The sequence below is a fragment of the Taeniopygia guttata genome, chromosome 4, assembly GCF_048771995.1.
Source record: "Taeniopygia guttata chromosome 4, bTaeGut7.mat, whole genome shotgun sequence".
Lineage (NCBI taxonomy): Eukaryota > Metazoa > Chordata > Aves > Passeriformes > Estrildidae > Taeniopygia > Taeniopygia guttata.
The window spans coordinates 40,444,297-40,470,447 of NC_133028.1; the positions used below are offsets into that span (position 1 = coordinate 40,444,297).

The window sequence follows — 26,151 nt, forward strand, 5'->3', positions numbered from 1 at the left end:
AAGCACATTAAGTTTAAAATATTGCTTATTATTTAAAATTGAACCTTGACTTATTTACAGTGATATTTGCTATCCTGGCTGTATTTGTGTCCCATGACCTCAGAGGTACAGTCTGTCACGGACTTTGGATCTTATCCCTTTTCTGTTTTCCATTTGTGACCTTTAGATGCATTTCAAATAATCCCTTACTTTTTCAGCTACTCTTCCTCTGCTTAAAAATTCTGCAGGAAGGCATTTCTTTAACTGATGCTTTATTACCTCTTTAGATAATTTTTTGGGGAAATTTTAAAGGAGTAATCCACTGCCAAGCCCACTGCCTCTGCAACACTTGCACAATGTAGAAGCAACTAGTGATTGTCATTTCTCACATTTTCTGGTTTCATAGTCACATCTCTGTCTGAATCTCCCAGGTGGAAATGGACCCAGTCTTCTTTCCCAGTACTATTTGAGTGTGTCACAGATGTGTTAAGGTCAACATTGTACCACATTTCTTTTTCTCTTTGGCAGAGCATACTGATTGGACAGGCTGCTGAAGATGAAGCATTGGTACCAAAGTCCATGGTAACCACTCATTAATTTTTAAATATTTGTTCTGATTAGTGCCCTAGAAAGAGCTACTCTGAAAATCCCTGGAATAGGCAAATTATTGGCATACTTGACTTTGAAGTTCAACAGATCTAATTAAATCCTACCACTGGAACCCACTGCTGTAGAAAACCGTTGAGAATAAAGTATTTAGCTGATATTTTGTCACAAATCCATAGAAGTATTCCAGAGTTAAACTACAATACATTTTAAGCAGCTAGAAGAGCTCTCTAGAGAATATTTAATCCCTTTTGATGAGAGACCACTCTTTTACAGAACCTCATTTCCTTTTTCAATGAGAATTAATTTTGCCAGTTATTTTGATTAACACATCTTGAAAGAAATCTTATGTTGATAAACTAATAATCATCTACAGCTAGGAATTCACTACAGAAATTGGAGAGTGGCAGTAGCAAAAGGCCTTATGAGAATGGCAGAGCTCTTCCACCAAACAATGCATGTGCAAAGAACTTACACATGCCAGCAATATACGAGTATAAGAGGTTTATCAAAACCAGAAGCTTTGACTGCTAAGGTATTCATAATCTAGGTAAAATACAGAGATGTGAAACGAACCAGGGGCATTTATAAAGAAGGACTGCCCAAGGAGTTTCACTGTATCTTCTCACCCTCCCCCAGAAATAACCACTGGGAAATACAGTATGCTAATGTATGCAAAGCAGTGACCTCCACTGGAAAATGGGAAATGCCCAAATTTCCTAGAACTTTCCTGGGAAGCAGAAGGTGATGACTGAAGTGCCTTCCCAGTCACAGCAGGTCTCCAAACATGCCCAGCTGCTCAGGACTGTAGAAAGGTGTCCAGTTCTTGCTCAGCAGATGTGACCATGTCTGCATTGCCTCAGATGTGCTGCAGGAGAGGGCAAGGCCAAGCAGACAGACACACAGACATAGCCTCTTTCTCCCTCCCCTTTGCACTCACCTCTGTATGCTGCAAACAGGAGCTGCTGCTCAGGACTGTGCTTCCCTCCACAGTGATCCATAGCACGAGGAGCTCTCACAGCCTATTAAGCAGTTTCTTTTTCCCCCTCTGCCTGTTTGTACACCCTGGAACAGCTTCTGGTGGTGCCAGAAGCTCAACTGGGCATGAGAGACAGGTCCAAGAAAAAGCCTCCTCCAAGCTGAACTCCACCTTGCTGGTAGTAGCAGCAGCACCAGGAACAGATGGGCCAGCTGTTTTCCAAAAGCTGTAATTGCTCTCTAAGCTGTGGCATGGGTTATTCTTCCTCATGTGCTGGGAGTAGGAAGCCATTCTCAACTTACTGCTTCTTTTGATTATAGTAGTGTGTTGCTGAGACTCTTGTAGCCTAGTGATAAGTTACAGCATAAAATACCCTTCCATAAAGTATGTGATTCCATGGTGTCTTTGGTCCATCACTGGAAGGCAGCCAGCACCACCAGGCAGCGTTGCAGCTCTGTCATTTTTATAAAGCACTCATAAGACATGCACCTTATTAAATGCTTGGAAAGTAATCCTAGTTTAAATTGATGGATGAACAAAGAAACAGCAATTTGCTGTTGGGGAATATTTTATTTACTTTTCACCACAGGAAGGTGGATAGGAAAACAAAGTCACCCAAGTTGGAAACAAATAAATGAAATGCATTCAATTAGTTAATGGAGTGTCTCACAAAAGGTTGCACTATTAGAAAATTAAATTAGGTTTTCCCAATATGCTGAGAGTCCTTAACACTTTTTCTTTTTTTTTTTTTCTTTTTTTTTTTTAGAAAGTGGCTGAAATATTCAGGGGATTATTTTTCACCATTGGCTTTTTGCTTTCCCTGACATACCTTTCAGTCCTGATTCTCTTCAGATTTTTAGATTTTTTTTTAGTCTTGGAAAAAGTGCTAATTTGTGAAAAGCTTTTTTAAGTTCAATGACTTTGGTGAAATTCATGAGTACATGGAACACATATCAGATTTTTCTAAAGGAACATGATGTCCTCAGAGATCAGCTTCACAAGCTATTATATGATTTAGTACCACTGGTTACAAAAGGACTCATCTCAAGCATGTTCACTGGTGGCTTCCTATGCCTTTTTACAGCAAAACAACTAAAAATAGAGAATGGAAGCATCTTTATTTGCAGTTTTGCCTTTGCACTGTCATTCCAAGTGAACTACATCCAGCTTATATTAGACTGATTAACACCAGTGTGGCATTGCTGGGACAGCACCTGAGTGGCCAGACACACCTTGTAGGCACAGCACACCAGTGCTCTGTGTGGTGTGGTGGCAGACCTCTCATTGCCTTCACGCCATTCCAGTTGGAATGCTGCAGGGTCTGTGGCTAGGAAATGCAGTGCATGGCTGGCCACACCTCTGTAACTCCACCTAGAACCTTGCTGGAGAGATGGGAAGAAGGGATGAGGATACTTTCTGCAAGTACCTACCTAGTTAAGCACACATTTTCAAAGCATCCTCCTTTCCTCTTTGTCAGTGTATGTTATCTCACCCAAATCATGAGGTGGAGGGTCCTAAGCATCCCCAGCCAAGCCAGCCTAGCTTCCCCAGTAGGAAGCAGCAGTGCCCAATGCTTTTGTACTCAGTGAAATGGAACCCATCTGTCCCATGGGAAAACCCAAAGTCTACATTAAAGGCAGCACCACAGCAGAAAGTGCAGGCAAATTTCCTGGGCAAGGGAGTCAAGGTTGAAAAAGAGTCAGCTAGGGACATAAAGGCTCTTTTCTTTTTCACATGAAGAGTGTGCTTCTTTCACAGGCAAATAAAAGACTCAGGTACATATGGAGACCCATTATCTCCATGTGCTTAAAATTAAACTCTTTGCTGCATGAGATCTGGCATGTCCTTATGTAAGCAAATTATTTTTATCTGCTTCTAGCCTAATAAAGACTTGACTATTTTGAGAACTCATAAGTTTCATTGCTATGGAAACTAACTCTGTATCTTTAGGTGAGTCTTGCTATCTCTGATTAGCAGAGTCCACACACAAGCTTTAAAAAAACAAAAACAAAAAACAAAACAAACATAGTTGTATTTGCTATTTCAGTCCCACCGCCCATTACCCTTTGTCTCACTCCTGAGTCCAACATGCTTTACAGGAAAGAGAAATTGTGATATTAGCAATGCAGTGCTAGGTTACTGGTTTCCATGTTGATGAGAAGTGAGGGGATTTACATTGATAATACAGACAATCAACATAGGACCATCAAGTCAACCTCATCCAGGGGTAAAAATTCCCATAAAGAAAACCAGCCTCATACAGCTGTCCTCTCCTTGTTTCTCTCTGGCTTGGTTGAGTGAACCAAAATGATCACTGATGACCTGAAATGCTAAACAACTCTTTTCCAGTCTTTAGATCTATAGTGGGAGGATTTACCACTTGCATGGATGAGGAGAATTTCTGCCTTGCAGATGGGGTGACTGAGCTGACAACAACTCAGTAAAACAGACTGGCCTCATTTTTTGTCAGAACTTCTGCCTTATTATGAAATTATGGAGTTTTTCTCACCCCCACAACCTTCCTTCTTCTGCCCAACTTCAGCTGCTCTCATCTTAGAGTATACCCAAACTTGGACCAGGGACATTTCTGGAATGATACAGGAGGGGTAAAAGTCCCTATAGGAAAACCGGGATTTGACACACCTCAGTTTCTGTGTGGAACTGACAGAGCTGTAAGGTGCTTGCATTTCTTGGGGTTGCTCTATTTTGGGAGAGAAAAATTTGACTTTTTCAGAGGTAGTTCAAGGACCAGTATATGTTGGCATTTCATGGTCGCAAAAAACTTTTGTGTGTAATTCAACCTCACAGAGAATTCACATCCAGAACTTTTTACAACTAGTGGAATTCTACTACTCTAGTAACACCAAAGGTTTCTCTTTGTTTTTCTTATTCTAAAAAAAAATTGTCTCTTCAATGACAGAAAGGAATTATTTCAGTTGTGATATATACCCACACTTCTGCTCAGAATTGTGATGCATTGTAAATTCTGCTGTAAAAAGTTAGTCTTTTGGCAAGTCTACCAAGAAGGCAGTGCCTGTCATTAAAAATTAAATATTTTCCTCTAAAATGTCAACACATATACCTGCTTAATACAGTACTCCCTATTATGGCACATATAATCTACATATCCTAGTATATGACAAATGTGCCTTGTCTCAGTGGCCTCATCTATAGGGGGAGTTCTGCCCACATTCTTCTTTGCTATTATTTGTTCTTTTCAATTTTAAGTCACTGATTTTTTTTTTCTCCTTTGGAGTATAAAGCCAATCTCTTCTAGTCAAAAATGGGTGGTCAGGTTTTTTTGTTTGTTGATATTGGGTTTTATTTTTTTACCCCCAGAAAATTAAGGTTGTATTCCTGTTAAATTGATGCAGGTTTGTTTTTTCTCCTATATTCTCCCCCTTATTGTGAGTGAAATCATTATCTCACTGTGCTCCCTTTTTATCCAAGCCAAATACTAAGTATGTATGATCATAGGCAAACACTGAAATTTTTGGACAATCAGGATTATGCAATGGCAGAAAATGAGAAGAAAGCATTTTCTAAAGGATGAAGGGCATTCAGCTTCAATAAGCAGAAAAATCCCATAAATTTAATTCCTGTAATGGATGGCAGTGACACTCACTCTGCTTTATGGGATATTATTCCATAAAGGAATGCAACATAAACCAATAGTTAAACTAGGACAGATGTTGCTGGAAATATTTAGAAGATGTTTACTTTATATGATTAGTGATCAAATATGCAACGTTCTTGGGTATGTCATCCTCATGACTTCCCACAAGACATAATATTTTCCTTGTTGGAAAAAGAAAATAACTAAGTTGTAGGCAGCCTTTAGTTACTGAGATATTTTGGACTTGTGATGTAGCTGTTTAAGCATCAATCAGCAAGACTGTCCCCCAGCCCAACCGCTTCCCTGGGCTTGCTCTACTTATTCCCTGCATACATATTCCCTTAAAAATGCTTCCACCATGTCCCAGCCCAGCACTGGTACTTTTCCTGGTAGCTTTCCAGGGAGGAACTTCCAACCTCAACTCCCTGTCTGCTCCTCCCAAGGAATAACCTGTTTCTTACTCTAGTTTACTGGGTGGATGTCCCTGGGCTTGACTTAAGAAGTGAAAAGGGATTTTTATTACAAGGATGTGAAACCAGCAAATGGAGGTTTCCTTCACAAAGCTCACAGAAGTTTCAGCTGTTGGAGTAAAACTGCCGTAACCTTTCTCCAAGGACATGCTTGTAGTCATTTAAAGGAAAAAAAAAAAATTTAAAAGCACTGCAGTTAATATGGTCCTGTAAAATTAAAGCTGATTTAAGACTTCCTACACTCAAAGTTGCATTAATATAATCCCCTTCAGCTAATCAGGTGAGTTGTATGTAGAATGTACCCAAATCCTCTATTGTAAGATAAAAAGAGACCGAACAGCTGCAAAGAAAGGGAGGTGCAAACTCTGCCTTCCTTTCTCTTTTGAGAGCCTCCCCCCACCTTCAGACCCAAAGCAGATCCTATTGCTCTGAAGTAGGGACAGAGCTGAAGAATGATAGATTTTTTTTTAAGTTTGAAAAGACATATAAGATTACCAAGTACCCAGCACTGCCCAGTCCACCAGTAAAACATGTCCTCAAGTGCCACATCTACATGTCTTTTAAATATCTTTATTTTGGTGACTCAATCATTTCCCTGGGCAGCCTGTTCCAGGGCTTAAGAATCCTTCCTGTGAAGAAATGTTTCCTAATATCCAATCTAAACCTCACCTGGTACAAGTTGAGGCCATTTCCTCTTCTCCTGTCACTCATTGCCTGGGAGCAGAGACCAGTCCCCACCTTGCCATAATCTCCTTCCATTTCTCTTCTCTGCACATGTTCCAGCACCTCAAGGTCCGTCCTGTAGTGAGGGGCCCAAAACTGAACACAGGATTTGAGGTGCAGCCTCACCAGTGCCAAGTACAGGGGGACAATCACTGCCCTGCTCCTGCTGGCCACACCATTGCTGATCCAGGCCAGAATGTCACTGGCCTTCTTGGCCACCTGGGCACACAGGGTGGAAAGGCAAAATACTGGGGAGAGCTCTGTATACCAGCCAAACAGCAAGACCTCCTCAGGCTCTTACTTCTAAAATGTTCATCGCTAAATACATTGCTTTTATTTCATTTACAGAATCTTACCCTGCTCTGAGGCCTTTTCTATATGTGTTTGCTACTTATGCCCATAAACAATTTTTGTCATCAGCCTGAGGGCAGAGAAATTCATACAGCTCTTACACCACTGCAATCCCATTGACTTCATGAGAATTATTTCCCATTACAGCAAGTGAAATCAGAATGAGTAAATATCCCATTTCTCTGCTGTTCACCATTAACACTGTAATACTCACTGGAGGAGGCAGAGAAAGCTGGAGATTGACTCTTGTTTGACTCTGTATATCTTGTGTGATGTGTAGAGCATCCTCTTTCCACTGAGGACCAGAACTGCTCTTCTCTGGAGAAGAGCCAGTGGCAGAATAATTAGGGACTATTTATTTTTAGAATCAATTTGGAAATACTTTTTAAATTTTTCTCTATCTCTTTCTATTGGGAATCAAAGCATTCGAGGGATTCAGACCCAGAGAAGCCTTTCATCCTGATCTTATGGTCAGAAAATTCTGAGTCACAGACATCTTAAATAATTTGTCCTTGGTCATAAATGTGGTGGAGACAGAAGAAATTCCTTGTTCTATATTGACACAACCACTAGACCACCCTTCTTCATCACTCCTTAGTGTTTAATTTAGACACAAACATAAGAAAGCAACAAAAAAATGAAGTTCACTTTCAGAACCACCATGGATCAGACACACAAAGCTGCCAAACTACATCCAGCCATCACATGGCTACTGTAGGAAAGGCTGGTAGCTACCTCCCTATGCAGAGGTCATTTACAATTGCACACAATGGAAATACTCCCTGCATGGGGTGTGATTTATTCTGGAAGAGGAAGGCTCTGTCAAAGCCAGACATGTTCTGAAGAAACATCCTCATACACAGACCCAGGAACCACCAACCCAAGCATATGCTAAGCGGATCTCAAGGTCACAAATGCTTTGGGGAGCCCCTCCTGAGTCTGTCTGGCTGCCTATTTCTTTCCATGTGTATTATTAGAATAGTCTATCCCAAATTTTTAATCCAGAAGTTACTAATGACAGCCTTTTCCTTTCCAATTTTAATGCATGTTTTTCCTGGCATTTTCCTTTAAGACAAAAAGGAATCATGAATTTCTCAATAATTAACATCTCGCAGTTCTTTGTAATGAAGAGGCCATGTACTTTCTCAGCAAATTCTCTCTCCACAGATGTAAGCAAGGCAAGTGATTAAGGTTAGGGGGATATTCTTCTGGGCTCTGCCTGTGTACTCAGCTTTATCTATTCAAGACAGCAGCAGCAAAATGGCTCAGAACAAGGACACCTTCAGAGGTGAAGGTGGCATCTCCAGCTCACAGCTGTCATGTCTCACTGTACACAGTGTTGTGTCCAAAGAAGTTAAGTTTTCCTATGTCCACACTCTCAGCTGCACACTCGTTCAAAGCTTTAAGGTTTTCTGTTCAAGACCTGGAATATATTTGTGTTTGAAGCAATGAACTACCAAAATTATTTTCTTGCCTGTACCCTCTGTGAATACATTCTCAGCGAAGAACATACTTTCAATTTTTGTCTAAAGTAAACAGATTTCATCTACTTTTCTCAGTCTCCTTCTCTAAGATAGAAATGTCAGGAATTACAATTGCTGACACTGTGTTTGCTGCAGGATTACCAAGAATTGAGGCTTTGGTACAAGTAGGAATTTGACTTGCTGTTTACTCAGCCTTCAGCTGAGGGAAAGAGGATGTTGTCTCTCTCATGAAGGGGTTTCGCAAGGAACCCACACAACCTGTTCTCAGCTACTGCTGGTTTGTCATTTGAGTTAAAATTGCAAGTAAATTAGTAGGGATTTACTTGGCTTAACTGAATGCTTCTACTTAAAAATAAATCATTAAAAACATTGCAGCTCAAGTTTCTCTCTTTTCTCCCATCACTAACTCATGACTTAGAGGCTGCCCCATAGCAAAACTGTAGAAGTTGAGTGTTAATATTTGCTGCAATTGATTTGCACAGGCTACAACAAATGCATTTGCAGATTTGCAGAAGAGAATGAAGAGTCAAAACCAGGTCAGTTCCTTTGTTCTCACTATAGTTTTCGCTGTTGCAAAAGGCAGTTCAATTTCGTATTATCACAACAGCAAGTAGCTATAACAGAATACATTAAAAACACATTTGTTCAATAAAGGAATGCCATTTCACAAAAGGTCATGCTTTCAGTTTTGAGGAGACTGCTAGTCATTTGCTTAAATGCCAATATATCATATAACAAACCTTTGACTTCTCCGTTCCCTAGCTGCCTTGGCTACAAAAATGAAGCAAACTGTATTTACCTACCTTTTCAGATGCTGAAATATTTGGCTGTAAATGAAAAATACATAGTACTAAATATTTAAAATGAGGCACATGTGAAATAAGACATACAGTCCCATAAAGTGGATAACATATGGAAAATGTACTGTTAGCAGTCTCCTTGGGAAAACCAATAATCATGGCAATTATGACTTTTAGCAGTTTACCTAATTGTGCACAACATTCCATGGCATGTAGTTGGAAGCCAGTTAATTCATATTGAACTTCAAATACTTAAAGACAACCCAGCATTTCAGAGAGTTTCTCTTCCCCACCTGAAAGACTGCAGCCCCTGCAGCCTGTTTCCAGTGACAGAGAGAAGATCACCATAGATACAGACCACTTCTGCATGATCTCACTCATAGCTCTAAAGAGCTATTCCCCATCATTTTAACCTGCATTCAGTAAAGATTCCAATGCATCTGAAAGGTGACTTCTATGCTAGAAGAAAATTTGCTTTTAGCCCAGGGGTAAATTTATTGCATCATTTAATCTGCAACCTCCCCTTGAATACAGGAAGATATCTTTTTGTCCATTTGTCTCTTGGGCACTTAGTTAATGAAGGGGAAGAATTTTGCTGATTGTATTGGCTGATTTTTTTGTCTTTTTAAAATGTTGTCTAAGCAAAAATATGAATTCTCATCAGTCCAGGTAGATGGGGAGAAATATAGCACTGCCTGTGATATTAATTCTTCTCTTTTTCTTGTTTGGAATGATATTTAAAAGAAGCCAGGTTTCTGTATTTCAATATTACCACTAAGAAGCAGCTGTAATTATGATTATTTTTTAAGGAACTATTTTTAAAAAATGTATATGTTTTCCAAAGAAACCACTCAATTAAATTAGATGCATGGGTAGTCTCATTTTTAGAAGATTCACCTTTAATGGATCATTTTTATCTCTGTAACTGGAGCATGTAAAAGTATGTTTCCTTCTCTGTATTACAAAAAACAAGTAGAAGGAATGGGTTTTGCTAGCTGTCACACACCTAGTAACTCCATAAATGACACCTGAAATTCCTCGAGTGTGCCATCATGAGGAGGTTGTGCTTTTGGAGTTTCCACCTGACCAAGCCCTACACCTTGGGACATCAAGTGGTTCATCATTCTCAGAAGCAATCTATAAGAATTTGTCACCTAAGTTCAGTGAATATGCCCAGTTCTGCATGTGCTCCACATCCTTTGAACAGGCAAAAGACAGAACAGGTCTAAGGATAAGAAGGTGTGAAAACAATACTGAGTGAGAGAAGGTGACCATCATGGAAAAAGATGAGAGTAGAAAATCTCAAATCCAAAAGCAGGAGCAGAGGCTGGAGAAAAAGGCTGCAAGGCAGAAGCTGGAGAGGTAGAAGTGAGAACTGAAGAGGTTTTTAACCAATCCTCTCTCACACTTTGCTTCAGAATTTGGCAATGAAGAGACATCTTTTGAGCTTCAACATGCCTCTTCTGTGTAGTTAACAGCTACAAAACCCAACAAGGAAAAATATCTTTTCTCATTCCCCTCATATTCTGTCTTTAAACGCTGCTTTCTCAAACCTTATTTTTAATTTAATTTTGTTTTCAATGTAAAAAAAAAAAAAATCTCTACTGTAGCAGCATTAAAAGACAATCAGATTTGAGTGCTGGGCAAAGTACAAGAGGAGTGCAAATAATCAACAGAGTTGACAACCTAGAAATTTTGGTCCCCTTACAGAATAACTGCTGTGTGGATATAAAATCTTAAAATCTTTGTCCTATCAGTTACACACAGGCCTTTTTTTGTTGTTTATGGGTTTTTTTTTGCTTATGAACATCTTAAACATCAATTATCCACGCAGCTTGGGAAAAAAATCGTAATAGATGCTCTCCTTCTCAAGGCAAATTTTGAGAGAAAAGTACTGCACTAAGTGGCAAAATATTCAAACAAAAGCAGTGATTATAGCTCTGATATTGATACGAGCTTTTAAATGGCATATGATACAACCAGATTGGTTCAGTAAGAAAACAGGTTTAGAGTTGGATGGTAGCTGAGATTTTTCTGTTGTTTTTTATGGCTAAGGATAGCCAGATGGATAAGGATTTTATTATAGGTATTGGCAACTTAATGCTGCTGAAAGCCTGACACATGATGCATTGACTCGAATTTGGAACATCAGATTTTCATCAACATTAAATTCAAGCAAACTTTTCTGAAACTGCAGCCTGGATGTGCCACCGTGGTTTGCATATTACCTACCTCAAATGAAAAGAAAAAAACCACAAACATTGGTAATTGCACCCTCTGAGGTGAAAAGGGTGAACAAAGAGCATTCTCCCTAAGGGAAGAGTCAGAATTCTTGAAAACTTGTGCATGCAAACACACACGCTGAGCTCTGCTCCCCCGCACACCCTGTCACAGCCAGGTCACAGGGCACGCTGCCCTCTACACATCAAGCAGCCTGAAAAACAAGGTTTTACTGTCAGTCTTCTGCTGTCTTCCAGACCAGGAAGAAGCACTCCAGTGACCCCCAAACCTTGCACTGTAGACAAACCTCTAACACTTGCGATTTGTTAAAAATATATGCATGTATTCATCAGTTAAATCCATAATTTCCTAATTCAGGTACGAAAACATGGTTGGCTTGGAATATGTGAACCGAAGAACAGTGTTGAACACGAAAAGTCTCCAAAGGAGCCTCCCATGGGTGACATTTATCTGTGTGCCTTCATTTGTAGCATAGACAAAGGGAGTCATTTACAGTCCTGAAAGATCTTGTCTCAGCAGTTTCACTCTGAGATGGCAAAGGGAAAGAAGTAACTAATCTGTTTGTAGCCTTCCAAAAACTTGACAAGCGTGGCCAGGAACCTGCCTGGGAAAGCTGGTCGTGTAATATCAGATATGCCAAAATGATCATGAGGGGAAAAAATACCATAGACAGAGGAGGGTTAGCAAAGCAAGGAATCTGGCCGGTGAGACAACAGAGTAACTTGATCAGAGCACTTTGCACAGCACAACATGTCACTGGTAACACAAAGGATAAAAATCTTCACCATTAGTATCACTCGATCTGCAGTGATTAAACATCTCCCTGGGGTCTCTCCTCTCACCAGAACAAGAATTCTTCCTGAATTTGGCCCTTATCTCCTAGCCAGTGTCAATCACATCAGACCTTCTCCAGTAATGCAGATTTCAACTGCAATAGTGAAAATCAACTATTACCTGAGTCCCTAAAGAATGTCTACCTGAGGTGAGCCAACTGCAGCACTCAGCTCAGAAAAATGACCAGAAGGCTGCTGTGCTTGAGGTACAGCAGACAAGGTCAACATTTTCCTGACTAATCATGGATTTGGGACAGGAGGCATTAGAAATGAGGTATTTTTTGGACACTGCTTTCACCAAACCCAGGATCTGCTTGGCTTGTGATATTCCCAGCACTCAGCAACCCAGCTGGAAGCCATAAGCACCATTGGCTTGGGCTTGTGACACCACTGTGGCACCAAGCACATTTGTCACTGAGTAAGGCAGCACAAATACAGCCTGATAGCCTAAGGGAGTTTATGGAACAGTCAAACTGCTGGCTGCAGGTTAAGCTTTCTGGTTTTGTTGGAATGATCACATTTTTCAGCTGCAAAGAGTTTCTTTTAAAAAAAGAGTCATTGTCATCATCACTGGTTACACTTGCATGTTAGAACACCTAAAAATTAATTTTTGAAACGCATGTAATTCCTTCCAACTCTTCTTTGGTTTTCTAAAGGGCCTGAGATTTCTGGTTGCCAGTTTTACTCACCGGTAACTCAACCCTCTTGTGAAACATGCAGAAATTGCAGAAAAGAGTTTGATAAAGGAAGGCACATATTTAACCTCAGTGAGGCCAGCCCCTGGGAATGACACCATTTTGTACCCCAGCACGGGCAGTCTTGTGAAAGAGAAATGAATCAGCCACGTACTCTGCCCTGTAGCCTCATGGAGGCTGTGCTGAACCACTGGCTGAGGGGCCAGCTTTTCACCTTATTATACCTTTGGGGAAGAGGAATTATTGTGGTTGAGGCATTTTGCAGTGTGCTAAGAGGTTTCACAATCCCTGGGCAGACAGAGATGGTGAAAGAGCCTAGACTTGTCAAGTTAAAGGAGTAAATCTTTGCTCGGCTCACGTGTCCCTGGCAGCCAGCACTCACTGACCTGTACTTGGGCTGCCTTTCTGTGTGCTGAGAGCAAGAAAGGGGGTTTTATCTGGGGGAAGAGAAAATGCTGTAGGCCAAGTATTAGATCTGAGGCAGAAAGGCCAAGCCTAAGCCTAGAGCTCTGCTGCAGCCCTGCAGACACCAACACAACTCATGGGAAAAAAACCATATCCTACCTGACACAGAGGCTGTGGCTGGCTCCTCGGAAGAGTAGGTTTAGAAGAGACCCTTCTCTTGATTTCAGAGCTTGAGGGTTCACATTCTGCTCATGACCTCAAGTGAGAAACACATAGAGAATTAGTCTTAAAGCTCTATTTTAGTCTACTTTATGTTGAGCAGGTAGAAGTCAGCTGCTCAGCAAAACAGACTTCTGTGAGGTTCTTTATGCCATTTCTGAGGATGGCACAGTGTCAGACCTATGGTAAAAAATGCCTTTACTTCAAAGTTGTAGTATTTCAAAGTTCATCTGTATAGCTGGTCTACAGGTAAATTTTAAATTGGATTTTTACTGCACCAGAAAGCATTGGGTGCCAGCAGAAGTGAAAAGAAGAAGGCTGCTCTATTCCTTGTGCTGGTTAAAAGGCACCGTTTTAGTAGCTTCCAGTTTGCTTGAGTGAGGGAAACTAGCTGCAAAGTAAATTACAGAAACTAAATTATACACTTCACGTATAACTGAAACAATGCAGTGCAAAAGGTGTAAACAGTCACAAGTCTTCAACTGTAGAAATGTGACCAAAATAACTGAGAACAAGTCACACTGAAGTAGAGGTTTGAAAAACAAATTAGAGGTTGGTATCATTAATATAATTTTTTTCTACATCAGCAAGATGACCAAATACCAGTAGCACACCAGTGTTCCAAACACAGCACAGCTCAAGTGGTTTCTACTACTTTAGTGTTCCCTACTGACTTCTTTTTTATAGGATGGCTAGTGTAAAATCTCAATCTCATGAGAACAAAAAAAATCTTTGAAAGAGGAAGACAGCATTTTCTTACTCTCTGTTGGTGGCACACAGCTACATTTCCATGCATAAGACAGCACTTTTAAAAGACATGTGGCTTCTTGTCTTCTACCCAGTCACGATCATTAGGGTCTGATTTAAGATGTCTGAACTCCTGGGTGTACTCAGCTATTAAGGCACTATTTGACCTTGATTTCCAAGCAGTCATTGCTCTATGCCTCTGCATTCTTCTTTGAATTGTTCCACCTCTTTATAGATTTTTCCAGCTGACCCTTCTGATCCTATTTGAAGAAGCTGTGTGGGGGCAGTTCATTGCATGAAGGAATACTAGGCCTGAAGAACAACAGCTGTAGCTCCAGCAGAAGTTAGAAAAACTTCTATATGGCAGTGTTTTCCTTTTAATTCCTATGGAATTGCCTTCTGAGTGCAAAATATGCTTAGCAGTTCATCTTAATTCTCTGATGACTTTGCCTTTCCCCAGCCAGCAGGACAGCGATTTTGCAGCTGCTGCTACTGCACCTCATTTATCAGCAGCTTCCCCTGCCGGTGCTCAGAGCACTGACAATTGTGCTCATAATTCACACAGAACAGGGACTCCACTCTGGAAGGAAACAAGAGCTACACAATGCCCTTCTGCAGCTCTCACAGCTGTGGGAGATACTTGGATTAAGTGGTTCCTGCTCCTGCTGATGCCCACTGCCAGCCCCACGTCCCTGACGATGATCTGTAATGGCCAGAGAGCAGAGTGAAAACAATGGAAACAAAATGAATATATTCTGCATTTTTCCAGGAGTTACTTCTCTTCTTAGCATGGTATTAAAGTCAGAAATAATGACAGCTACCCTCACAGGGTGCTTCTGTGGTGAGGAAGGGAGAAATTAGGATATATTTCCACAGGTTATCTTAGTATCTGGCAGAATAACAATTGGGTCTGATAATAACATCATGAACAGCAAATAGGGTTTGCAAAGCTGAGCTATTTGATGCCAATCTAGAGCTAGGCAAGCAACCTGAAACCAGCTTTTACACTAACTGCAGCTGGGGAAAAGGAGCAGGATTGGCACTGGTCCCACAAAACACACGCTTTGGTATTACAGCCAGCTGTACTCCGGTACTTCACCAGCCCTTCAGGGGGCAGTTTTCCTGCTACAGCCACCCTGAAACAATGGGGAGGCGATGCTGGAAAGAGGAGTCGTGCTTCTCCTTCTCATCCTTACACCTGGCTATGGATTCTCAAGGCACCACAGTAGCGGCTCTCATCTGACCCCTACTGCAAGCAGGTGGGTAAGGGCATATTTCCACCAGCAAACACAAGGGATCAGCGGCAGACTGGCTTAACTAAGGTGGAACTCACTGCCCCAGATTCCCATTTCATCACTGCTGTAAGCAGACTTCAGTGAAAGGGGCAGACCAGTTGCTGTCTTCCCTGCTGCAGCCGCTTTCCTTGTGCTGGCAGGAGCACCTGCACTGGGTGACAGCTGAGTGCTCCAACCTCATCCTCACCATGAGCACAAAGATCAAATACTGTTTTTATTGGCTGGGTGAGGCTCTGAGCAACCTGATCTAGCTGAAATTATCTCTGCCCACTGCAGGGAGGGGTTGAACTACAAGACCTTTTACAGGCCCTTCCAACCCAAACTATTCTGGGATTCTATAAATACTATTCCTAATAGCAGGCACCCAGCCTTCTCTTTCTCTTCCTGTCAAACCTTGCATTCCTTCCCCTTGACATGGAGGGAAAAAAATTGAGACTCCAACTGCATTTGGCATTTGCTATCCTTCAGAAACTGGTGGTGCCTCTCAGACATTCACTTTTACAAGAGCCATTACTTCATCTCAAGCAGCAGGAAGAAATAATTTAATGGCCTTTGTTTTGAGACAGTTTGCATGCTTGTCTAATTATCTAAAAGGCACCTTATCCCAAAAGGCACCATCTCCAGCTACCCAGCAGCTGGCCAAAATCAGCCATCTCCCCAACAGCAACAGCCAGGATTGCCATGGCAATTTATCCCCTTAGAAAATGACAGTCACATCTTGTCTGGTCATGGATGCTTTTTATCTTTGGATTCCCACCACATGGGTTAAAACAAGCAGCACCAAGACTGAATCAGGAACTTGGACAGTAGTACAGAGTCAAATGGCATTTATGACCCATATTTTTGCTTTTTTTGCTTATTTTTATACTGCCTCCAGCCCCTATCCTTTCACATAGCTTAAAGCCATAATACTGGCTACAGTATTTTAGCCCATATGCCTAATTCCAAGAAAAACTGCATTATATCACTGTTCTCTGTATTAAAATGGGCAGATATAAACACACTGCATTGCCACAGCACAGCATCATCACAGCTACCTTCATGCCAATGTTAAAAACTGTCTGTTTCTGTGAAACAGTAAGCTAACATCTTGTATGATCCACAGGCTTGCATGTAACACCTTCCCACTGCCTCAAACAAGGAATTCACTCAGAGACTTTGATCTTTCACTTCTGCCTTTATTTTTCTGAAAACTAGCACTTCCCTCAGGTGATTACTGACTCCTGCTGTATCTCCTTAAGTGTTGCTCAGCTGCTCATCATGAGTTACTTTTTCCCACATAAGTCATGCATCTAAAGCAAAAATAAAGATGCATAACAGCAAAGAAGCAGGTGTTCAGAAAAGCAAAATACATTTATTTGGCAGCATCCACGTGGCAGATACTTTAGCTAAACTAGCCTTACAGGCAGAATTGTAATTGTACACAGTGTATAATAATGAGCACACATTTTCTCTTTTTAAATTTCACAAAAGATATGTCTAAATGCTAAACATGGTGCCTGACTCTTTAAAGCAATTGCCAGGAAGGGAAAAGGGAGGTGTATGCATCCCCCCAACCCAGCTTTGCCAGTAGGACTGTTTGATGATGAAGTCATTATTTGAGGACCCAGAAGATCAGATACTAACCTTTGACACAGTATCCCTGCATACCTTTGGCCAATTGCCCCATCCTTCTGTAATGAACAGTGGTAATTACCAGAATGCTCAGAAAAAAAGCAGGAGCTGATTTAATGAGCCACAGACACAGGGTGAAAATTCCCAACCTGCCACCAGTCAAGCTTAGTCAAAAATTAGGAATGGTTAATCAGTGTGGTTAACCCAGCATGGTACTGGGCCTGAGATAAAGATGTGTTACAGAGTGAGTAGAAACAGGTTTAGCACATCCAGAGGTGATCTCACTACTACTGCAAAACGCTGTGCTACACTGACAAGCTGCGCTATGAGGATGCTCAGTGCTATACATCATCAGAGACTACATAAATCTGCATTTAACTTGAGCAAGTCCAGCAGGCTGTAGAGTTCAGAGTCATATTTCAACCTCAGCTACAATGCAAACCAGCTCTGCATCACAGCTCAAAGAAGGGCAGCAGTGTGCACTTTGGCAGCCAACCATCATCGAACTATCAGAATGGTTACATGGCAAACGGCAGGCTGGTGCTGCAGTGACTTCACCCCAGACCATTAACATCTTTGTTCTTTTTAGCACAGTCCCCAGTTGTTAAGAAAAGAATGGCACTTAGCAACGCTCAGCAACATGCAGTGAGATGAACTGCAGGTGCAGATTGCTGCTTGGATTCAGTGGGACAGCAATCCCCATGGAGCTCTCCTTCAAGAGCTTTGCCTCCTGGGTGGGACCATTCAGCTCCTGGCTCTCCAAATAAACCAAGATCTAAAATCTCAGCACTAATTGCAAAGTCCATACCAGCTTTTTTTTAGGGCTGGCAGAGCAGTTGCTAGCCACAAAAATACACATGCCAAAAAAGCTTTGTATATTTAGAAGAAAAGAGAGAATACAAATTTGAAGTGAAACAAGGCTGGGTGGAGGAAAGCCAGCTCCCCTGTAAAGTTTAGTATGATCTCAGGGATGAACTAGTTAGATTAGGTCCTTTGCAGCAATACAGTCTAAACATCACAAGACCCAAGACAGGAAGCCTCGTGAAGACAAGAACAGCATTCTCTAATTACTAGCTTGCCTTTATATCAAGAGCATCAGCACTTGCACTTGGGAAGCCACCAGGGCTTATTTAATCCAAACATGTAATAATGCACTGCTACTCCTGCCGCCACTCCCAGCAGCCAGCAAATTACCAGCGAGACTCAGAATTTATTCAGCAACATTACAAATGGGCCTTGCATCTTTTGCTTGTGGTGTTTACCGACTCCTGAGCAACAGGAGAGACTACTGCATTCTTGTGGGAAGAAAATGGCAGACAGCAAACCAGAGGCAGCTGTCTATCTTTGGGGTGCAGCCATGGCTCAGTGTAACACCAATGGTTTAAATACCAGAGGCCTGACAAACTCACCTGGACCACTGGTGGTTATGTCCCAGCTGCACCGGCACAGCTCAGCTCATGGCTTTGGCAATGGCAACAGGTCAGCATCCAGAGATCCCTGCTCAGCAAGCCTTAGGGTTCAGTGACCCTTTCCACATTAGGGACATCAGACTGTGACAGGAGACTGCCAGAAGTGTAATTGCAGTAACAAAAGGGCAAAGGAAAAAAGTTAGCTTTCTCTCAGTCCTAATTCCATTTTTGTTTTTTCCTCCCCATCAGGCAGCCTGATCCAAACATTCCTGACCGACGAGACCTCAACGTGGAACTAGGCTCTCTTCACCACCCACGTGGTGAATGGGCTGTAATGATGCTGGCAGCCCAGGAACCTCTGCTCCCCAAATCAAAAGTTAAGGAAAATTTTCTAAATTAGAAACAAACCTTTATGGAATTAAAGCACTTGCACTATGACTTACAGTGTCCTTACATGAGTCAGCCCCTAAAAAGGGCAGGAGGAGCTGATGGAATGGTTTGAAAATGTGATTTTTAATTTCACATTGCTTTCAGATCAGTTGTGTTTCAAGGTCAAAAAACTTGCATGGTGTACAGAATGACACAACTAGTTCAACAAAATACATTATTCTATATTTTTCAAAGCTAAAGTGAACAGTTTTAGATTTGTCCATTTTAAGGCTAACAGGACTGGTGCAGATCTTAAGGGAAAAAAAAAAAAGTGATGTAATACTGTAGAAAAAGAAAAATTAAAACATCTGTGCAACACACAGAGAAGAAAACTCCCCAGTCTCATTTTGCCTAGGGAAAAAGAGATGAAGTAGCAAAAGAGAGCTAAAATGGTAACATTACAGACACATTTGAAACAATTTTGTTATATGCAGGGCTGGAATTCAATCCAAGAGAAGGCAAAACATTTTTGTGAGCCAAAATACCCCAGCCCTTGACACTATGGCACTCTTATCAGAACACACAAAACCACCCTGGGAAGATCTCAAACAGACCTAAGCATTGCTGTGTATTTCCACATCCACAACCATTTCTCTGCCGATAGGAGAGGGAGCTTTATTCCTTGAGAAACTCATTCCTCATGGATGTCTGCTCTTTCTCAAACACCATTTTGTTAGATCACAGTGGAATCTCTTTTGTAGCTCCAAATGGAAAAAAAAATCCAGTTTATGAGATTATATTTGAGTATTTGACTGTCACTCCTAAGCCCTTCAGCCATGTGTTGACCTTAGGATTTTGAGACAAAGTGCTAGTCTACTTAAACTGTTTTAGCTTTGGGATTGTGCCAGACAGACAACTGACTGCAACTATTATAAGAGTAATTTTCCAGCATGTGGATTACTAGCATGTGTCCACTTAAGCTAATTTTATATGGGATCAGAAGCCTTAGAGGTCACAGTCTTGTGGTTTGTCACCTGGCTTTGTGTCCTTTATATCCAAAATCCTGTTTTGTATGTTTAGTCCTGATTGATCTCTTCAAAGCTGTAAGTACAGAAAACCAAAGGATATGGTGCACAGATGATCAGCAGAAAGCTTTGCTATATAACTTTTGCAAATAGAGAGAAAAGCAGGAAGAAAGACTGGCAGAATTTTGGCACAAGACTCAGTTACTTTGGAATATAGTTCATTTTACTTCTGTAGCCTTGAAACCATTTTTACATATGAGGAAAACTCCTTCATCAGATCTGTGGTCTTCCTTGCCTCTTACATAAGCAGGAAAACAGTTCAGTTGCTTGCTCACTATAAACATTCATATTATTTCTAGTCACGTCTTCCAAACAACTCACAGAATCTGACTTCAGAGTCTGAGGATTTTTCAAATCTAGGTATTATTTTCTCCTTTGCAGGTCTTAGTTCTAAAAGCTCTTTGGCCACCCTCTCAGCCACACCATGTAAGTATTCATTAATGCAGGTCTCCACCCTTTCTTAGTGCTTGGCTATTTTATGTCTGCCAGCTTCTGCATCTCCCCCTTCTTAATCTGCCACCATCCTGAACATTTGGATTCTGAGAGACTGGCTAAGTGCCCTTTAAAAAGAAATTCAACCAGCTGGTATGAGCAACAGCTTAACTACAACTTTTCCAAAGTAGTGAAATCAGAGTAGAGGAGTTTTATGGAGTCTTACAAGGCCTGGATGGAAAAACAGGTTGGTGAACTGCACAAATCACTAAGCCAGTCCAATGGTTCAGAAGTATCAAAGAGATCAGGGACTGGAGCAGTCTCACTCCTTTTCTGGCCCCAGCTCTGGTGTCCCATCTCTTCCCTTGCCCCTTTGAGCCAAATTAAACATGTTAACCCAGCAGCACTTTTTTTTTTTTTGCAAACACACTTTATCTGCCTATAAGGGACTCAATGCACAATCAAGCAAGGTACAGAATAAGCAGATTGCAGCTGGTATGACAGGAGGAAAACACAACAGGTAATTGGGTTTCCTCCTCACTATCAAGTCCTTGATGTCAAAGTTCCTGGGCTTTTTGTCTTACTTCCAATTCTTGTTAGCTTGACCAACAAGCAAACATTTCAGTCTATAGGTAAGAAATTCTTACATGCTACAAATCAGACTCAAAGAAGCTCAAATACTGTTGATCATCTCACCTTCTTTCTGTCTGTATTTCTAAATAAGGATTTTCCAATAAATTTCAGAATACTAAAAGGAAAAGTCAGGTCATGGAAGATCTGAGAAAAATGAAAGACCTCTTTATTTGAAACTAAATCAGATCAAATGCACTAACCATTCCATAATCCAGTAGACATTAGGGGTCACTCACTCCTGCTTAGTTGAGCAATTCTAAAAATTGAATTTATTATCTAATAGCAGCACATTCTTCAGGTAGCTCAAATGCTTATGGAAAGAACTAAGTACCAGCCACACAGGTGTGTTGAACCTCTGCACCACCAATTCCAACAGTCACTGTCTTCATTTTCCACTATTTTTTGCCCATATTTTTCATACTGTAAGAGCTCTTGTTCACATGTAATTGAGGTAAAACTTCTAAGGATGACCAACCAAGCTCCAAATTTTGTGCAGCCTTCCTGTGAGAAGTAAGGAAGTAACAAGTTACTTCTTGTAACAGTTACTTACTTTGCTGCTGGGTGATCTAACAGAACATGCGCTGCTAGACCTCAGCTACAACAACAGCTATTTCAGAAATTTTAGAAAGGAAGATACCAAATACCACTCACATTGATTTCAGAAAGTTTATTGCACCAAATGCAGCAAAGAAATTGACCAAAATGATAGTGTACATATACAACTATAAGAAAAAAACATGTAGTTTGACATTGGTGTTCAGTCATTCCTAAAAAAGCCTATGTTCTCCAAACATGCAATAGCAACACACACTTTTCTACAATGGAAAACTTGCCATGTATGTCAAATTACCTCATTTGACCTCCAACCCCCATCCTACCCCCCCCCCCAAAAAAAGGAATATGTCTAGACTAAATTCAGTAGTTCAGAGTTGATTTTTATTTGGGTCCTTTTAATTGAAGTAGAAGTTATCCTTGAAGGGTAAGGGATCATTTTGCATAAACCTTATATACAAGAGTTTGATGCATCTGAAAAGAGGTTTTGACCTTAAGAACAACGATGCTTATAATATGGAGTGGAGAAAATCAATCCAAAATTTTGGAAGATGCCATCAGAAATGTGAATTACAGGATCAGTGTCTGTTAGCTTTTTGGGAGTAAAAGAAAGTTGTACAGATTAGTTCAGAGAGTACCTACTTAAATGAAAATGTTCAAATCTTGGTATTGTTTGGGGTTAAAGAATTAATTTCAACTAAATTCTACAATTTAGCAGTTCATTCCTCCCCTATGTTTAGTCTTGCCTGAAAACAGCATACATTCTTTAAATTTCAGTGTGTAAACCACATTTATGTGGGATTTTGGAAAGACTGTGCACTCCCACCTAACCAAGAAAGTATGTATTTAAGTTTACAAAAAACCTACATAATACTGATAAAAACAACTTTAGAATATTTGAAAATTAAGCTACATTATCAATTTTCAACACAGCTGTACATTCATATCACTTTTCATCCTATTAAAATAAAACCAGAAACATGCCCTAAAAATGTCTAAAAAACACATCTGTAAATACTTACTGCCCTGTCATGCCACACCAATTTACATAAACATCAAGATGCTACCAAAAACAAGTTAAAGACTTCAAGTGAAAAAAAAGCCCTAGAAAGTGGAATCCTGTCAACTGAGGTAGTACATTTGGTGGAGGGGAAATATGTAATTAGCTTCCATTAGTCTAAAGCCTTTTAAAGATAATAAAGAGCTTTCATTTTGAATTTTCTTTCCCCCAAAACTAAAACTGTGAGAATAGTTCAATGTGTAATTTCTGAAGAGCAGCAAAATGTTAGAGAAAGCAGCAAGAACCATAAAGTTTTAGCCTGGGCTAAAGAAAATTCAAGTGCTTTTGACCATCGGCTCACATGCCACCACAAAATTAATTGATGTCTTGCCCAAAGGCAGATTTTTTTTTTTTTTAAACAGTTGATGTGGTAAAAATCAGGTCTATTATTGATTGTGGTATAAATCTTGAAATCACTGAATGTCTGCAGATCTCTGTCCTCTTTAGTAAACCCTGTGACAACAAAAGCACATCTTTAAGTTAGCGTATATTTCTTTGAAGAACTGTCAGAGTCTGTTCAGATAAAAAAAAAACCACTTTAAAAGAACTGGACTGACTTTTAATGATGTCAGCTACTATTTAAGAGTGACACAAAATAGAGAAAGTACATGAGGATTTCTATATACACTCAGAGAAGCAGTTTCATAGCCTTACACATGCACACACACATTCTCCATCAAGAGGGTAGTTCAGGAATACGTGACTTGCTTTATGGTTCGTTCCTTGTTTTAACCTTGTGAAATAGAAAGTGGTATCTGCTAAAAGCCATATGCAGAGGTAAATTTACTTTCCAGCAGATAGGATTCACAGACCAAAGATATTAAAAGTTTGCTTAGCTATAAAGCAGGAAGAAAAAACCTGAACAATAGAAAGATTTTAGACTTTTTAGGCAGAATACTAGGGAGAAATATGAAAATGCAATAAAAGAAACATTTGGAATGTTAGGTCAGAAAACCAGCATAGAAGGAACAGCTTTAGAAGTGTTGTATCAGAATATTAAGTATCCCTCCACGTGGAAACAACCTCTTTTCACAGTAGGCCAGTCTACCTATTTCCCTCAAAAAGTAACACAAGGTTAATCAAGACCCCATCACATTTAAACAATTCACAATAAGCACATTTCATTATTTCAAATCATTGAAAGTTTACTGTAGAAAAGTCCAAACATCAAGGTAGTAGGAAATAAAACCACTTTTAATAAAAGTGTGTCCCTTCAGTGTTAAAAATCTGTAACCATCAACAAGGAGAACTCACAACTGGTGACCAGGAGTTTCTTATTAGAATTTACTGTTTTCAAGCAATTGTGTTGCCAGAAATTTGCTTGCAAGATGACAATTTCAGACACTGTATTCACAGTGGCTCACAACAGAATGGTCCAACATTGAGTTTTCCATTTAAGAATGTTTTGATCCTTTGTTCTCTCCTCAGTCTGGTCCATAGTTTCATATCCAGCTTAACAGTGCTTTATGCAAAAAAAGTATTCTTTACATTCATTTTAATCAACCACGTGAAAACAGTGAAGTACAAAATTTTATTTTGCTTTCTAGAAACACCAAAGGCCAGTATCAACTAGTGGAGAAGTAGTTTCTGGTGTCAGAGTAGTTAACCTAGTAAGGAAAGGCACCTGGATGATAGTTCAAGATTTCTGTAAAATCAAAAAGGGCAATTGCAAATATTCAGAGTAATATCAAATATTGGGCTTTGCCCCCACATTTCATTTTACTTCAAATAATGTTCCTCTTTTATTCCTACTCAGAGTGACAACTCATAGCTGGAAAAAAGTAATACTTTTGACCAAAGGTTTGGTGGGGGGTGTTTGATGTTTTGTTTTTCCCCAATACAATTGTCTTCAGTTTGCGCCAATTGTTGGGTGTATGTGCACATGGACACATGCTCACAGCACTGGCATCATTCAGAAGTTTTTCAAATTCATTTGAGATAGCAATACTTGATGACACCAAGACAAGTTTAGTTCCCAGGACCACAGTCGTACAGCAAATCAACAGCTACTGAAGTTGCATCAGCAACAAATGTAAACTTGTAGCAGAAGTTCCATAAGGCTTTCCCATAAAATCCCTCTCTCAGAAGTCCATTCCATTCCACTTGTAGCCATTGGGCCCATTTGAATGCCTCCTCATTAAAACAGAAGCAGCCACAGCTCTCAACCTCTTCTCCTTAAAAGGAAAAGTCACATCAACCTCACACACACCTCCATTCCCACATGACATCTGGCTGCTGAATCCAAGTTCCTTGTTCTGAGCCCATCACTTCTACAAAACCACACATAAGTTCCGCAAGAAAATCATGTCCCACTGAATACACTTTTGTATAGGAATGCTATATACAGAGTTAACAGCTACTCCTCCTCCTCCCCAGCAAAGAAACATACACCACACCACACTCACAAGCATAGTATTACGAAATCCATTCTAACCCGCTTGTTCTTTTAACTGGTACTTCATGGTTTTGAGCAGCGTTTTGGATGGCAGAACCTAATCTGCCACATAGTGTTAACTTTTGTCCTTTGAATAAAAATAAAATGCAAGGATGCAGTCTCTTGATTTAAGTCAGAAGAGAGATTGTAAGAAAAACCTGAATGCCTTTTGTGTTATGTAAACTGAAGTCCTCCGATAAAACATCCGGTTGAAATCAGAATCAGAAGGTGGCAGAATGTACAGTCATCACCTGCTTTCATCAGTGCTCCCCTTTACCAGTGTTTGGCACCTCTGTTCTTCATTCAACATTCCCATTTTCATAATTGTACTTTAAGGGAATGACTATCCTGAGAATTTAATTTATAAGAGTATTTGAGCAACATATGGGGAATGAGTACTTGCTATAGCAGCCAACAAAGGCAAGTCATTGGATTCAATCCTAGAAATTAAAAAAAAAAGAGAGACAGACTTTAAAATAATATACAGTCACTTTCAAAAGAGAAATACAAGATGATACTTTTCATCCATTTTAAAGAAACTGGAAGTGTCTTGCTATTACTAAGTTGTTTAATTATTATTTACTGTTATTAATCATGTATTACAAGTAAATGTAGGTAAATAATGCTTAAAACCAAGAAGTTAGCACTTAAAGCAAAAGATAGCAAGCAGTATTACATTCTGTGCTATATAATCTTTTGTGGTTTAAAGAAAAGATCTTTTCTGTATTTGCTAAACCATAAGCTTCAGCTTGTAGTCTTACCAGTGAGTAGGCACCAATAAGCCCAGTTTAACAAAGTACTAAGTATCAGCTCATGGAAGATTATGAGCTTCAGGTTTTGAATATAACTCAGTTTGCTAAATAGCAGCACTTTCTTACCAAAAATGACCAAAAGCTGAAATTATTAATTATTATCCAATAAAACTTCAAAGAATGTCTCTCAAGTGTAATGGTCAATTTCCAACTATTTCCAAATGTGAAACTGCTCAGAGGCCAGGATGTACATACATATTTATATATATTTAACACATACACACACACAGAGAAAAGTGCTTATTTCATGGTTTCACTATTTACAGCTACATTTCTAAGGATGAAATCTTGAACAGTCTTGAAAAAGA

At 40.1% G+C, this 26,151-nt stretch overlaps 1 protein-coding gene across 5 annotated transcripts in view; it reads right to left on the reverse strand.

Moving 5' to 3' along the window:
• Positions 1-21,637: 21,637 nt before the first annotated feature.
• FNIP2 (folliculin interacting protein 2) overlaps positions 21,638-26,151 on the reverse strand; it is a 49,898-nt gene continuing 45,384 nt past the window's right edge. For all 5 annotated transcript variants that reach the window (XM_030271440.4, XM_030271443.4, XM_041715857.2 and 2 more), the window contains one exon: positions 21,638-25,471. In XM_030271440.4, the coding sequence (XP_030127300.3) occupies positions 25,393-25,471 (79 nt within the window). In that variant the 3' untranslated portion in view covers positions 21,638-25,392. The remainder of the gene's footprint in view (positions 25,472-26,151) is intronic.